Source organism: Triplophysa rosa, linkage group LG13 (assembly GCF_024868665.1).
Source record: "Triplophysa rosa linkage group LG13, Trosa_1v2, whole genome shotgun sequence".
NCBI classification, from domain to species: Eukaryota; Metazoa; Chordata; class Actinopteri; order Cypriniformes; family Nemacheilidae; genus Triplophysa; species Triplophysa rosa.
Genome location: NC_079902.1, coordinates 11,354,161 through 11,370,009, shown reverse-complemented (window position 1 = coordinate 11,370,009; position 15,849 = coordinate 11,354,161). Strand labels below are relative to the sequence as shown.

General features: G+C 35.8%; 3 protein-coding genes across 3 annotated transcripts; all 3 read left to right on the top strand.

Moving 5' to 3' along the window:
* The first annotated feature begins 165 nt into the window (after window positions 1-165).
* On the top strand, window positions 166-1,767 carry zgc:92907 (uncharacterized protein LOC436733 homolog). The gene is made up of 4 exons (XM_057350112.1): window positions 166-325; window positions 490-652; window positions 1,061-1,199; window positions 1,427-1,767. The coding sequence occupies exons 1-4, from the start codon at window positions 245-247 to the stop codon at window positions 1,536-1,538; spliced, it is 495 nt and encodes a 164-aa protein (XP_057206095.1). The 5' UTR covers window positions 166-244; the 3' UTR covers window positions 1,539-1,767.
* A 148-nt stretch (window positions 1,768-1,915) lies between these two features.
* Window positions 1,916-7,231, top strand: il2rgb (interleukin 2 receptor, gamma b). Its single transcript, XM_057350109.1, has 8 exons — window positions 1,916-2,028; window positions 2,457-2,541; window positions 2,678-2,856; window positions 3,332-3,471; window positions 3,555-3,720; window positions 3,803-3,899; window positions 4,274-4,358; window positions 4,460-7,231. Exons 1-8 carry the CDS (start codon window positions 1,941-1,943, stop codon window positions 4,682-4,684), a joined length of 1,065 nt encoding a protein of 354 aa, XP_057206092.1. The 5' UTR covers window positions 1,916-1,940; the 3' UTR covers window positions 4,685-7,231.
* Window positions 7,083-9,915, top strand: lg13hxorf65 (linkage group 13 CXorf65 homolog). The gene is made up of 6 exons (XM_057350111.1): window positions 7,083-7,154; window positions 7,338-7,424; window positions 8,789-8,911; window positions 9,114-9,179; window positions 9,267-9,382; window positions 9,627-9,915. The coding sequence occupies exons 1-6, from the start codon at window positions 7,130-7,132 to the stop codon at window positions 9,657-9,659; spliced, it is 450 nt and encodes a 149-aa protein (XP_057206094.1). The 5' UTR covers window positions 7,083-7,129; the 3' UTR covers window positions 9,660-9,915.
* The last annotated feature ends 5,934 nt before the right edge of the window (window positions 9,916-15,849 follow it).

The window sequence follows — 15,849 nt, the reverse complement described above, 5'->3', positions numbered from 1 at the left end:
TTCTATTCAAAAACAATAATTTGTTTGTTTTATTTAGCAAAAATAAAAGCCAACGTATTTTATTTGAAGTATGCTGGTAATGCATTGTATTTAAACGGTGTGCTAAAGAAAGCTGTAAGAGAGAAATACCACCGTATAGACCGTGACTTTTATTTTGAAGGGGATGATATTACAGACGCCATACGGTTCTCATTGCTTCTGTTTTCCTTTTTCATCAAATGTAATACCTTTTCACACGAATGCGATGAAAACTGTATTTGTTACTGTCGGGACAACAAGTTTTGATGATTTGATTGTCACTGTGACTTCAAATGAATGTGTGAAGGTAATGGCGTTGTTAATAATATATCTGCAAAAGTGTCATACGCGTAAAATTAAGTTTCAACACTTGCAGACTTAATAGTACAAAAGTGTAGCCTTATACATTAAACATACGCATATAACCTCGCTTTGTTTAATGTCTGTTTTCATATGTATGTATGTGTAAAGGCATTAATTGATCGGGGATACACAGACCTGGTTCTTCAGGTTGGCAGAGGATCAGTTGTGCCTGATCCAGAGATCTGTTCGGGTCTGACACTTCAAGTGTTTCGTTTCAAAGACTCGATCTCTGAGGACATAAGACAAGCAGACCTGATAATCAGTCATGCTGGTGGGTAAAACACGACATAATTCACTGCACTTACCAAATTAAGTTTATTTTTATTTTGAAACCCAAATAAACGGTTGAAATATTTTAACAAGTCATGAGATTATACACCCATTTTCACCAAAATCATATAGTGTAATAAGGTTGTATATTTCTTTGAATGTCTTTGTATGTGACTGACCATTACATTTGCTTGTTAAGAATGATCAAATTGTAAATATAGTTGTAAATAGACCTGGCCACAGAGAACATTCACATTTATGCTTATCCAAACATGTTGACAGTGAATTTAATGTATGCTTTTTTATCAGTATGTGATTGAACGCACAACCTCTACAAAATGCTGTAACACAATGCTTTACAGAAACATACAGTATAACTCAGTTTTTTGTACTATTTTATCTCCATTAGGAGCAGGAAGCTGTTTGGAAGCCCTTGGAGCTAATAAACCTCTTCTGGTGGTGGTCAATGACAAATTAATGGACAATCACCAGCTGGAGCTTGCAAAGCAGCTGCAAGCAGATTCACACCTTATTTACTGTACCTGCAGGTTTGTTTCTTAGACTCGATTACTATACAATACTAAAACTAGTAGTTAACGTGATATTAATAATCGTGACCCCTCAATTTTAGGGCCCTTATTAATGGTTGTACTTAAATCTGTTGTTGATTTTTCACGGGATGGATTCTAATGTTTGTCATTTGGTTTTTCATAATGTGTTGCCTCTGTGTCTACACAAAGTGTCGTCTTAAAGTTTTTTCATTTTTTTATTGCAGCACCCTGTCTCAGACTTTGAAAGATATGGACCTCTCTTTATTGACAACCTACACGCCCGGTGAACCTCAAAACTTTGCCTATTTTTTAGATAAAGCCATTGGACTGGTTTGAGGACTGTGGTCAGCTGTGATTGAGATTCAGACACGAGGATTACACTACGTTAGTGGGAATACATGTCATTCACTCTCCAATGTGAAAAGCTGTTGTCGATACTTTGAGGTGTGCTGATGGTCTGTATGCTCAGCCAGAATCGTATGCATCTGTGATATGTAGGGTGGCCTCTTTTTTGACATATAATATAATAAAATAATTATAATCACCTTAATTACTCAATAAAATTATTTACATATTTAAAAGATTTTCTTTCGAGTTTGTGGCACATTTAGCACCAATCCAAACAGTCACATTGCTTGTCAATTTATACGGACCGGAAGTTGTCAAGGAAACATGCTGAAGTGAGCATCCTGTGTAGTGTTAGACCACACTCATATTTTTACTCGCTCAGAGGCGAGCATGACTTACACACATACATCAAGGCTTTATTTTGTGCTTTTGCTTCTTGTTCTGTCGTCCGAAAGATGCTGGTCAGCAGCTAATCTGAGTAAGTATATAATTACGCACAACATGGTTGTATTAGTAAATAGTATTTTTGTAGTTGATGGTGTTATGAAGTACATAAACCTTTATGAGATATTTAAAAAATCGCAGTTAAGTCATCTTTAAAATATACTTTTAGAGAGAGTTTAATTTTTGTTTACATTTAAGCTTTGTCTTTTAAAATACAAATAAAAAGAGTTTAAAAATTGAGAGCTTTAGGGTTGGATGATTTTAGTGGGGATTTCCACAGTGTTTTTTCTTGCCTGTTCATATCATTTTGTGTATCATGATTATGAGGAAGCATTACCAGAGAAGAGGTTTTAGCATTGTGTGTGGGTTGAGTGAAACCTCAGTTCAATAATAAAAATGTAGACAGAATTTGATTTTCTAGTTAAGTATGTAAAGATTTTTTTTATATTTTGGCCTGTTTAGGTGTAGAGTGTCTGATCATCAACCTTGAGTATGTGGAGTGCACATGGCCAGAGACATCAAGGATGAATTACACCTTCAGCATTGCGTAAGTCTCCCTCAAGCTATATGGCGCTGTAAATTCTTCATCATACTGCTGGGCTAGATTTTCTATTTAATAAATTTGCTTCAATTCAATGCTTTGTGGGCATATGTTGATTTGTGCTCATTTTTCAATCGGTCAGATTTAAAGATGATGCTTTATATGAAGACTGTACAGAATACATGCTGGTAAACAATTACACTGTAGGCTGCAGAATTCCTCTAAAGAATCATGAAGAGAAATTTGATAAAGTTTATACAAAAATTTCTACTGGAGGAAACCAATCTGTTTCACAAGCTTTTGAATCCCTCAGTAAATATGGTAAGATGACTGTCTTTTCCTACAATAACAATAAGACCATGATGTGTTCAATTATGTCAAACATTATATCTTGGAAATATATATCAGTTATTATTACAATATATTTAATAGGTTTCATGAAATGTTTGGTTTTGTATTGTCAGTTGCTGCTTTCTGCAGTCAAATATTTTTGTTAAATTGTCAAATGAAAAACATCTTTGTATATTCTTTACATAGCTTTTCTGGATTTATGTCTCTGGTAACATTTGTTTATTTATTCTTACATAATATAAATTTAAATAAACCACTTAAAAACTAAAATCAGCATTACAAGTTTAATTGGTTGGTTGGTTGGTTAGATAGCTAAGCGCCTGTGTAACATGGATAGCACAGTCAGTCATTCTTTGAAGAAATAAAGAAATGTTTTGTATAATGGATCTGATTTTATGAATTAATTCCGAACTATCATGTTTCATTTTGTTGTGTATTTGTTTAGTGCGGTTAAACCCTCCTTATAACCTGTCAGTGGTGTGGTTTGAACAAAACAGCACACTCGTTCTGCAGTGGAAGAAGAGCACTAACATTGGGAACAAGTGTATGGTTTATATGGTGGATCAGCAGACAGACACAAACCAGGTGAAACTGTTAAAGAGAGACATTGTTATGACCATCAGTATATTCTTGCCCATGTCTTATCTCAATGTCTCTCTTGCTCACAGTACTTTAATGTGACAGAATCATCATGCAGTCTGCCGCTTGTGTCACAGAATAAACAATATGCTTTCCGAGTCCGGAGCACTCTTTCTGATAACTGTAGGCCTTCAGACCTCTGGAGTAACTGGAGCACTTGGGTGAAGTGGGGCAATGGAGGAACAAAGACAAATAGTAAGGATATAATGCGTTTGCTCTTATTTTTGTTTTCTAACCATTTTTTGTTGTTGTTGTTCATAAATCTTGATTTTTTTAGAGAACATCAGCAGATCAGGCTGGTGGCAAGGGCTGTTTGCTATTTTGCCAGTCACTTTGCTATTCCTGCTGGTTTGGTTATTGTTCTATTGTGAGAGGTAAGAGAGGTTTATAACTTTTAAGAGTTGAAGATAGTAGTATATTCAGACTTCAGAATATTTCTGCTCACAAAACGCTGTATGACTTAAATACAAATGATGGGATTTATTCATCCCCATGTTGTTCAAAACCTGTATATGACTGTGTAACACAAGAGAAGATGTTTTTACTAGCGTGTCAATGGTTTTGTGTCCATACAATCGAAGTCAATGGATAGCAATGTTGTTTGGTTACAAACATTCCTCAACATATTTTCTTTTGTGTTCTGCAGAAAAAGTCACACGTTTCAAACAAGATGAGTGATAAAGTTGCATCTTGTAAACAAGAGTGTGCGTCCTATAAATAATTGAATATATTTCTCTTCAATGTATAGGGTAAAGATTATCTTACTTCCAATTGTGCCTGACCCTAGCAAGAACTTACAAGATTTATTTCATAAACATGATGGAAATGTTGAGGTATCCACTCTTAAACAATCTATTCATCATTATTACTCTTGGTAATTGTGCTCTTCAGATTTCAATGTTCTATGACCTTCAAAATTCTCTACCTTGCTCAGAGCTGGATTCACATCTCCAAAGAGCTTAAGGAAGCCTTTGAGCCAGACTACACAGAGCCTGCCTGTGATGTATGTGAGGTTTCACCCTCTTGTGATGTCAGTGCCACACCTGAGGCCACTCCCACATCCCAAGCTGACACCTGTGATAAGACAAACACCGAAGAACAGCCTAAAGTACAGCCTGAAAAACAGCTTAGCTCATTGGCCACAATGGCCAGTGTGTGATTTGTGATCATTTCACCTGTTTGTACTCCCATTTTTACTTTGTAGGCTATGTTCACATGCTAAATCATCTGGGGCTGGTTGCATAAATCTGTTTTAGACTAGTTTTACAAGTTAGTCGTCTAATTTTTTTCCCTTTAAGATGGGTGTTAGTTGCATAAAACCTTTGATCGGTCTAAATTAAGCCAAAAACTTAAGACTAATGACACCCTGATTAACTTTTTGTTATGATCAATGTTGTCATGGAAACCAGTCAACTGATCTAGATTCAAAAAGTGACCTGACTTTATATTGTGCTGTAGCAAATTATTTATATAAATGGGCAATAAGAACAGAAAAAGTTTTCAGAGACCAATAATATTCACTGTAAGACCTTGAAAAGAAATGCTGGAGAGACTTTCTTCTTTGACTCGTCTTTTGTGAACATCTTTGACGGTTTGTGAAACTTACTGATTTACACCAGTTATTGTAGTCCATGCCTTGTTTTTATTATAATTTGCATCACTAAATGTGTTTATTTGACCTGAATTGACAGCATTGTATTCCTCTAATATGCAAATATTTTCTGTAAAGGAAAACTGGGTAGAGCGCCTACTCGCTGCCATTTTGTTTTAGGTTGTTCAGTTACTTTTTCCACAAAGCTGTGTAATTTAGACTGTCTTACTAAAGACAACCATGAGCTTATACAACAGTCTTTCTTCACTGACTTTGGTTAAGGCTGGAATACACTACACAACTTAACACGACTGAACAGATTTAAAAAAAACTATAGACATCACACACTTGCAGAAGTTTGCCGAGAAAAACAGGGCATCACAAACTACGCTATAAAATCTGCAGACTAGCGCATACTTTCTGCAACAAGTCCTGACTGAAAATCTGAGCAAAAGTCTTGTAGTGTATTTCAGCCTTAAGTCACTATGAAACGGAAGTTGCGAATGACTTCTTTTCCGTATTGTGACTTATGTCAGAGTGAAACGGCTTCTGCAATTAGAAAAAATGTAAGGCGGGGGTTTATTTTGCCTTTCCCTTTTTGATTGGTTTGTTGTAAATTGGGCCTGGAGGGGAGGGCTAAAAATGCCTGGCCATTGGACAGTCAGTATAGTTCTATACCTCTTTTTTGTTGCTTACATCATGTAGTGAAGAGTTGTTGTTGAGAGGGGGAGAGGAGCTTAATGTTTTTGATTAAAGATTGCAAGTGTAAATTAATTTAAAAAAAGGAATGGTGTGCACGGATAAAACATTTATAATAATCACTGCAACACTGTGTAAAACTTAGAATTTTCTTGTTTGATTTCATGGTGACTTTAAGTCACACTAGTTCTTAGACACTGTCTTAAAGTCCCAGTGAAAATTAAAAATTACATTCCTGTTTTTTCATGAAATATTTCACCGTGTATTGTAAATATCTTAGTGTGGGTCATTCTCTTTTTAAAATTAATGTGCCCTCATAATCTTCAGTTTAAATCTGAAAATGCACTTCCGCCCTCTAGTGACTATCCAATCTCAAATGATGTGAGTTAGACGACTTGGACTGAGCATCTGTTGACTCCTCCCCTTCAACTGTCAGTCTGCTGCCAGTTCCATTTCAAAATGCAACGACTGTATTTATACATCCAATCAAATCTCAGTGAAAAAAACAAGCCACATCCACTATTTTGTCCCATTCAACATTCAGTTTTATTAGAAAATGCGTCAAATTACGATGCAACTTCCGGTTCACGGGGACTTTAAAATCATGGCTATGTTTATGCAACCGGCCCATCGTGTTATTTTCTTTTACATTTATTTTGTTAGAATCTTATTTTACAAAGTATTTATTAGAGAACACTGTAAAAAAGACAGAAAAAAGTAACCTTTTTTTCAAGTAAATGATATGTTTTATTTTACACCCAACTTGTAAATATGCGGTTATTTGTGTAATTTAACATTTTTACAGCTGTCCAAAAATATGTGAAAATTCTGTGAAATAAAACAGTAAAATTCTGTTAAAATACAGTTTTTTACAATGTAGAAAGATCAATTACATGTCTTTTTTATTTTTTTGATCAAAAGCATGTTGATGTATGATAAATAAAGGGATTAACAAAGACATTGATATTGAGCAAATGCGAAATATCTTGTCATGTCATAAGATTCTTAGACAGTACATTCAACATTTTTGTTATATGCTATTTGGTATATGCATATTAATTTATGTAACTTTCATGTTAGTTTGCCAACTTATTTTCAATGGATTAACTTTTCAAACTTTTAACATCCTATATTTTTCTTCCATCACAAGCTAATTTTTTATTCTCTGCTTCACTGTCATTGTGACATCATAGTTGTAAAGATTATGTTACTCTGTTGCGCTGTTACTAATTTCTTAGCACGACTACAGCAGGCAGCATCTTAGACACTGAACAGCAGACAATAATGGTTTGATCTCTGTGGCTTTCTGCAAACATGTTTGTTTACATTAAACATGGAGGTAAGATTCATTCATGTCTTTCTGTGTTGTCATACACCTGTAAGATTTTGATCTCAATAAAACAAAGACAGTCTGTATATGAACTGTTCTTGTATATAAATATCTTTATTTTACTGTGTAATGTATTGTAGGTTTAATGAAAATGGCAAGGAGCTGATTCTTATATAATATTTATGCGTTTAGAAAATGACCACTTCATTGTCAACACCTATTGTCCAGTTACTTTCTTAATGCAGCATATAAGAGCCAAGCTGGGACTGGCTGAGTCAGGTATGTACATCTCTCTTTCAGACATTCCTTAAATGACCTAAAGTTGTGGATATTTGTCAAAATTACATTAACAGTCATAGTTATGTGTAATTCCTGCTTTTCTACAAATACCCAGTCTAATATTGTGTTGCTTAGTGATGATAGACAGAGGACAAAGAATTGACTTTTGATACTATAAAGTGTACCTGAGAGTAGGTCAGACTTGGCACATACTCTAGAGATGTCTGGTCAGAGGAGGTTATAGTTGAGACCAGTGTGTGCCTGCCGTGACCTCAGTGCAGAAGGTCATGGATCTCTGGTGTTAATATTTCACACCCTCCACACATAGTCAGTATGACGTATCCCGTTACATCTGTGGCATGTAGTTAAGGACATTAGCCTACCTGGAAGCAGCCCGTCACTAATGGAGTAGTCATTACACTTGTCATTACTGTCCTCCTCCCTCATGTGTCTGTGATCCTCAATGTGATGACCCAAAATGATGCATTGATATCCCGTATTATATAACAGTTTTGACACGTATCTGAAATTGTATCCCATCGGATTATATATCCTAAGATGTTTGTGATGTTTCTCTGCACATATATTTTCCTTTACACATATTGTATAGTATATCTGTACACGTGTCATTCTGTCTGTTTAGTTCTATACATTCTTGATTTCTATATGTGACCCTGGACCAAAAAACCATACCGGTCAGTTTTTGAAACTAAGATTTATACATCATCTTAAAGTTGAACAAATAGCTTTCCATTGATGTATGTTTTTTTAGGATGGGACAATATTTGGCCAAGGTACAAAAAAATCTAAATACCGAGAAAATCACCTTTAAAGTTGTCCAGCAGAGGAGCTAGCAAGCTGTTGCTAAGAAGAAACAGGTTTGTTTTTACGCTCTCTATTGGTTTACCACTGTAATGATGTTGTGGAGAGCAGATGAACCAGAAAGCAGAAATTCTAAGCTTTACACATACCAAACTTGAGTGGGTAATTCCCAAAGAGCGGGCAGCAGCGAGCGATGTTTGTAAGCGAGTTTTGGGCCTTTTTGGTTCCCGATTTTGCTGCATCCACTCACAAAATAAAGTTTTGAAATATTTACGGTAGGAAATTTACAAAATATATTCATGGAACATGATCTTTACTTAATATCCTAATGATTTTTGGCATAAAAGAAAAATCAATCATTTCACCCATGTATTGTTGGCATTGCTACAAATATACCCGTGCTTATGACTGGTTTTCTGGTCCAGGGTCACGTTTATTTTTCTTTGTATTATTATAACACTATTTTTTAAGTTACGTTGTATTACACTGGAAGTTTCTTACAACCAAGACAAATTCTTAATTCTGATATGTGTGTGTTTCAGAGCTCATAGATCTGTGTGATAAACAAGGAGCAATGACATGTCTCTTCCTGCCCCAGAATACACAGAAGTGGGCTCATGAATTGCTAAAGCCCAGAGAGTCTTTTATTGTTTGCAGTGTCAACCGTGAGTCTGACGCTTCTGCATCACTTTACATCTGTTTAAATTCACTTCAGGAGTTAAATTGCTCTGTTTTATTGTCTTCTTTATTTGTCCATTTCTCTGTTAGCCTGTCTCTATTTCTGTGTTATACAGATAACTTTATTTCCAGCAGATTAAATAGTTTATTCGAGTCTAAATAAAAGATTTTCCTTGTTTCTGTTTACAGGTACCTCTGATGGTGCATATTCCTCTGTCACATCACTACTGTCCGGTGTTGATTCTGCTCTATTAGGTGTCATAACATGTATAATTCAGCTTGTTTCTCTTAGTTCATCAATATTAATAAAAAAATTTTTTTACGTGTGTAATGTCCTTACAGAGTCCCTGCAGGGTCAAATTGACAATCTTGAGCGAACTCGCCTAAAGCAGTTTTGTGTTTTGGAGGCTCCTAGTGCTGAATTAAAGGAAAGCACCGTTCAAGCACCACCCAAAACTGTGAGTCCTTTTGGTGACGCGTCACTTAAAGTTCTGTGTAGTCTGTTCACCTGCTCAGAAATTTACAATGTAGAAGTTTGTAGACGATGTATCTGTTGGTCAAGTATTTGGTTATCATGTGACCAGCAGAACAATCTTTATGAGACTGCTATTATAAATTGGCAAACACCACATGCCAGTCCCTTCACACATGTCATATTTGTTATATGTGAGAAGTTTCTGTTCTTTTCCTTTGGTTCTGCAGACTAAAAAACTAAAAGGAAGGCCACGCAAGTAAATGAAGAAGTCCAGCGCCACACTTGGGACAGGAGGAGCAGCGACTGACCCAGTCTGAGCTTCTGTTATTCATGCTCAGTAATGCTGAGTTCAATTATAAAATGTTCACCTGAAAGTCTGCATTACTTTGTTTCATTGTGTTATCTAAAATATAAAACATATATTGTCTTTTTTTTAATGGATGGTTATGTGTCTGGAAGGTAATACTGTGCAGAACCCTTGCCAAATATTAACCTTTGTTTATATCAGAGATTAAATGTTTTAGTGGGGAAAAAAATCTCAATAAAACATCTTAATAAACATTTATGTCCATAATTATTTTGGCAGTGACCATCAATCTATTTCTCTACCTGCCTTTCTTCAGCATGTTTTCTAAAGATTTTGTAATTTTCCAATAGTCCCTTGAATAAGCAACAGATGAGGTCATCATCTTGCCTGTGATTGGCTAGTATGAATACCTGTTTGTTACCAAGGTCTTTCAAGCTGGGCCTGAGTACAAATTGAGAGATAATCTGAGCGAAATCATTTTTTAGATTGACGTGTGCCATATTTGAATTTCCGCACGACATTTAAGATGCGTCTATATTTGGTGTGCAATCAACCTGTCTGAGTGCTAACAGTAGTGGGTGTAAACTGCATTTCTGCAATAAGTCAAAGGCATGATGATCTCTTGAAATGTAATTCGAGATCAATAACTTGTTTGCCTCGCAAGGCCTCCCTCATCCATGCAGCTGCAGTTTTTTATCTGAACGTAGGCCCTGCAGGTGCAGAGAACTTTATGATGTGTTACTCAGCACATAGATTTTTCTCCTTCAGCATTTCAGCATGTGGGTGGAATGCAGCCATTAGACAGGAACGTGGGTGAAATGCCAGTTAGTGGTTTTAGCGTCTACGGCTATAATAATCTTTTGTGACATCCTTCCCTGATGTTGTTTGGCACACACACCTGATTTTATTCTTTTATACCCATGTTTGTAATATTTAGAAATGTCAAATGTCAGTTGTATTGTGAAAAGTGCATTAAAAGGACGTCATACTGTGTGATAAGATTTAATATGATAGACTTACTGTGCAGTAATGCTGCCCTAGATTACAAACAGAAGGTTGCAGCTGTCAGCTTGCCTGTGGTCAATGTGTAATGCAAGTGTAATGCAGACTTCCTTACCTCTGTGTAAATTCACTGAATTTCTGATTTAAAAGTTTTATAATCAGCCAACATTTGCAAATGTTATTGATTTAGACATTGAAAGTACATGAATTTTACACGTTTTATTCAGGTGGTTGGGATGAATTGGAAGCATCACAATGTCCATGTTGTGTATAATGTAATTATAATATTAAAATTGATCTTTAGCTCTGTACAATAAATATATTTTACAAGAAGTATATTTTATAAATGTTAGTTTTTTTAAATAAAAGTGTGTATCTTTAAGTAAAGTTGCCCTCTTGTGGCTATTTTTCTGAGAATCTGTTAATAGTGGAAAATTTTTCATTTCTATTTGTAGTGCTCTTTTTAGGTTATTGGTGTTGTGTCATTAAAAATAATGTTGCTCTTTATTTAAAATGATTCCCAATATCCATGAAATGGATTGATACTGTATACCCTTAAGTTTCTACATTTTACAAAATATCCTTATTGTCAATATGTTCAAGATCAACAACCATTTTCCAAAGGTAGACATGTTGTCAATAAATCTGACAACTGACACATTTACTGACCATTTCCCAATACCCAGTAGTGCAAAAAACTCTTACAGTACAATGTGAAAATGCTTATATTATTCAAAATGTAAAGCACATTTGTAGAGTACACTTTTTATTGTACTTACGATACAATACTTGTGTATTAATTTACATTCTTGTATAAAGATTTTACAGGATATTCAACACCTGTTATGCAGAAATATGACCCTGAGATTTTGTTGTTTTGCATTACACTCAGTTTGTGCTGTTGTGCCTTGCTGGGCAGCGGGCTCTGGAGGGTAAAGTCCAGCAGCAGCTGGTCCACCAGATTGAGCTCGGGGTTAGTGAGACCTGGGATCTCGGGAACTGGGGGACTGGTAGCACGGGAGCAAAGAAGTCCAATAGGTCGGGGGAGTTTTGACCCTTTGGCCTTCCATATTCTCCCTTGGTCGATGAGCAGGCTCTGGGGAGCGACACGGTGCGGGTTTGGATGAGCGCCGTGGCGCTAGCTTGGATGATGGCGGAGTGGTGGAGGAGTGAGGCGTGAACCCGGAGTGAGGTGGAACGAAGCCACCGTTAACGACTGGCGCTGGACGACAATCGCTCAAGTCCCCATCAGCCCTCCCGACGCAGAATTCAGAGCCACCCGCTTGGAGGACTCGACTTATGAAGTCCTCCAGCGGATACTCATCCGCGTTGGGGAGCATGGTGAGGACGAGCAGATCGTCATCTAGATCAGTCACAAACAAACGGTTGAGAAATGGATCGTTCCAACTCACCCAGTGACACCTCAAGAAACTCCTCCACATATCTCTCCAGAGGCCGTCCATCCTGACGCAAGCTCATCATGATGGTCTCTGGAGAGAAGGTGATCAGTGCTCGAATTGAGTCAAGTCTTATGGGGGTCCCCCACCAAAAGATTTTTTTGTTGGGGGTTAGTCTCGAAATATACAATTTATACAAAATGCACAATATATTTGATCATAATATGCATAATTATATACTATTTATTAAACAGGCTTACATAAAAGAACAGGCTTCTTTTACTGTATTTTGGATCAAATCAATGCAGGCTTGGTGAATAGAAATGACTTTTGAACAGTAGTGTATGTCCAAAAGAATAATTCTAGCATTATTTACCAATGTAGTATTTACTATTTTCCCTAAAAACAACTGGATGATTGACACTTTGTGATAATAATGTTTGTTCCAAAAGACTTGTTTAAATGCAAGAAACTAGTTTATTAGATATTAAAAATATCAATTGTGACAACACCGGCTGTCAGTCTGTGTGTTAGTGTTGTGGGGATTTTTCAACGATTTCAGTGCAGTTAACATAGTTACGTACAATAGGTGGCGGCAAGGGACTGTTATGATTGAGTCTGTCTGTCAAGATTCGGGGTGAGAGACACAGAGATACAAGAACAGAGGACCCAAGTGCAGACAGGAGGTAAGGGGTTAACAAGACTTTAATAATAATAAAACGTGGACAAAACAAAAACCCACGATGGGGTAAAATAACCAAGATATAAACAGGAACATGGACTAACTAAACTAGACAGGACTAAAAAATAACATTTACCATATAACTACAAAAGACTAGACTACACTAACAAGACATGAACTCACCCCAAGCAACAAGACACAGCACAATGAACCAACACAAGACAGAGAACACAGGGGCATTAAATAAAGGGACAAATCAAAGGGGAACAGGTGTAGGGCATGAACTAATAAACAACCAGTAACGAGAGATACAAAAGGGCGGGAACACAGACAAGGACCGGAGAGAGTATCGAAGGCCGACAGGGTCAAAATGACTCTCTCCACACAAAGGATCCTGCTGTGATTCTGCCACAAGATCAAGAAAGACATGACAAGATGAGGCAGAATCACGACACTGTCAGTCAGCAGACTATTCAACCATTTCAGTCCAAAAGTCTGCTTTATTCAAGAAATAACTACAGTATGACTATCAATATGTCAATCATAGCTATTTCAAGAGTGAATACCGCATTTATATGCCGATGTAATTCCCGAAACTTTGCAGCGTGTATGTGGCTGTTGGTCTCAGCAGCATGAAAAACAAGTTTTATACAATTCTGAATGGATTATATACTGTATAGCACAGAAACTGCACAACGAGCTTCCCGACTGCGAGTGGAGATTTATTATTCTCCATTTTTTAGCTGAAGTTAGCTTCACCGGAGCGACGCCAATCAAGCAGTCATGTCAACGATGCCCTGCGCTTAGCATTCTTTAGACGTGAGGCAGGCGTTTAAAATTTAACGAGACATGACAACTAGCCCATAAACAAAATATAAATTATTTAATTCATAAATTAATAAATAATTTAATAAAATAATTAATAAAAATGTTCAAGTGTTTTATCTAATGCCTTGTTGAAATGTTTGATGTTCTGCAGCATGTTGATGTATACAGGTATGATAAAATATAATGATCTTGTTGTTGCAGAATGTGTTTACTTTACCCTTAAACTTTTTAAACCTCTTATTAGGTGCCAGAGACATTCTTGAGACAATTTTGCAAACATTGTCTGTTTGAAAAGCACAGAGACCTAATTCCACCTTATCACATTCTTTCAATTTTGCTTAGATAAGCATGCAGTGTTGAAAAGGGAACTAAATGAATTCTTGTTATTTCATCTTGCCATCATCACTTTTGTAATAATTCTCGTGTTTGGTGTAGATAGCCAAAAAGGAATGTAACCACATTTGTAGTGAATTGGGGTTAGGTCTGTAACTGTAACCTGCAGATTTTCATGGATCTATACCTAAAAATGATCTCATTTTAATGGCACAAAATTAAATGAATTTCAAATAGTAAGTCACTTTTGAATACAAGAGTCTCATTCATTTGTAGCTGGAGAGATGATGGCATGTGTCCAGACAATAAAGGCCAGAAGGCTTTTGTTAAAATCACTCTGGCTTGTGGGGAACGGAACTGGAAGACATCACATGTTCCATAAGCACTGTTGTAATATTTGATTTTCAACTCTGTCTGGAAACATTCTGCAATTAGGCACTTGAAAAAAACCTTAATCACCTTTTCCCTACATTGCCTACATTGTATATGAAATGTTAGTGTTTTGTAATTCAAATGTGGCGGTGGTATTTTAAGTATTGGTATGGTGAGATTAGTTTTTGTATCCTTTTTCTTTTCTTTACTTTACTTTAATTTGTTTTTTTACTGATACTTTATATAGAGAGAGAACTCAATTAAAGAACCTAAAGACCTCAATACTTCAATTAGACCTTTGAAAACATTACTTAAGACATTTTGCACATTCTTAGCCAATAAAACAAATACACATTTTGTTGCTTTGTCATTTCATCATTTTGTTGACTTTTGCCATGTTATGTCAATTGAATAACAGAGAGATACCAATTTTGGTGTATTAAGCAACCTTGCATGTCTTTTATTTCCTGAAAAGTTTAAAATTACATTTTTGTGTTATCCTGGGCCCTATGTGAGGCTGTTACATAAGAGGCACCACTAAAGTTCTCTACGGTATGCACACTCATAGTTTAGCTCGTTGAGGTAGTTTTGAGAATTTAGCTTTGAGAATTTTAAAATTCCTGCGGTTGTGCTTTGCTCAAAAATATAGGCCTATCTGATATAGCGTTCCTAAAGTGAAAAATTGCTCAAGTTGATTCCAGTTATAGATGTATTTGAGAGGGGAGTGAAAATAAAAGGCCTTTTCAACTGATGTCTTCTGATCTTTGAACAATGGGTGACCAAACACTACTTCTACAAATCAAAAGTGCTAAAGTTCTTCAGGCTATTCTAAATAGCACTTAGAATCACCACAGTACAAGAATAACAGGGCTTCAAATTAGTTGTATAGCTTTTATTAAACAGTCCTATTGATGGATGTTATCCACGGGTCTATGACTTTTTTGAGACAGGTTGAGATCAAAAGAGCTATATGACATTACAAATGGCTACCTTAACAAATTTGTCAATGTCGAATAATAACAAGTTTTTATAAATTTGTTTACAGACAGCATATTATATATTATTTCGCTTTTAAAGACAGCATATATATATATATATATATATATAATAATTATATATATTATTATATATATATATAAATTATTGTGTATATTCACGGAATATATGATGATTTTCACATTACAGTATAAAGCAAAAAGCACACCATTATTAATTCACCACAACTATGTTATGCACTGTTATCATGTTCAACTAAAAAGTATTCATAGGAAAGTCGCTGACATAGATATGTTAGTAGAATGATGATCTGAAATCATGTGTGTTAATAAATTGTTGCACTATTATGATATTACAGTTTTATTATAACTAAAAGTATTGAAATCAGTATATCTAACAAATTGTTACTTACACAAATGCACTTTATATGGTTTTTCAGCACATTTGAGCACCTTGAACAACCAGTAATGTCTGAGGCCTAAGGCTTTGAGGCCTAGAGTTTAAGGCTTTGAGGCCTAAAAGTGAACCAACCT

Excerpts from the sequence above, each read along its gene's own strand:
- zgc:92907 (XM_057350112.1), top strand. The coding sequence starts at position 245 with ATGAAAACTGTATTTGTTACTGTCGGGACAACAAGTTTTGATGATTTG. Across the intron at positions 326-489 it reads CTTCAAATGAATGTGTGAAG|GCATTAATTGATCGGGGATA; the intron begins GTAATGGCGTTG and ends GTATGTGTAAAG. Across the intron at positions 653-1,060 it reads CCTGATAATCAGTCATGCTG|GAGCAGGAAGCTGTTTGGAA; the intron begins GTGGGTAAAACA and ends TATCTCCATTAG.
- il2rgb (XM_057350109.1), top strand. The coding sequence starts at position 1,941 with ATGACTTACACACATACATCAAGGCTTTATTTTGTGCTTTTGCTTCTT. Across the intron at positions 3,472-3,554 it reads AGCAGACAGACACAAACCAG|TACTTTAATGTGACAGAATC; the intron begins GTGAAACTGTTA and ends TCTTGCTCACAG. Across the intron at positions 3,721-3,802 it reads TGGAGGAACAAAGACAAATA|AGAACATCAGCAGATCAGGC; the intron begins GTAAGGATATAA and ends TGATTTTTTTAG.
- lg13hxorf65 (XM_057350111.1), top strand. The coding sequence starts at position 7,130 with ATGTTTGTTTACATTAAACATGGAG. Across the intron at positions 7,155-7,337 it reads TGTTTACATTAAACATGGAG|AAAATGACCACTTCATTGTC; the intron begins GTAAGATTCATT and ends TTATGCGTTTAG. Across the intron at positions 9,180-9,266 it reads TGTTGATTCTGCTCTATTAG|AGTCCCTGCAGGGTCAAATT; the intron begins GTGTCATAACAT and ends ATGTCCTTACAG.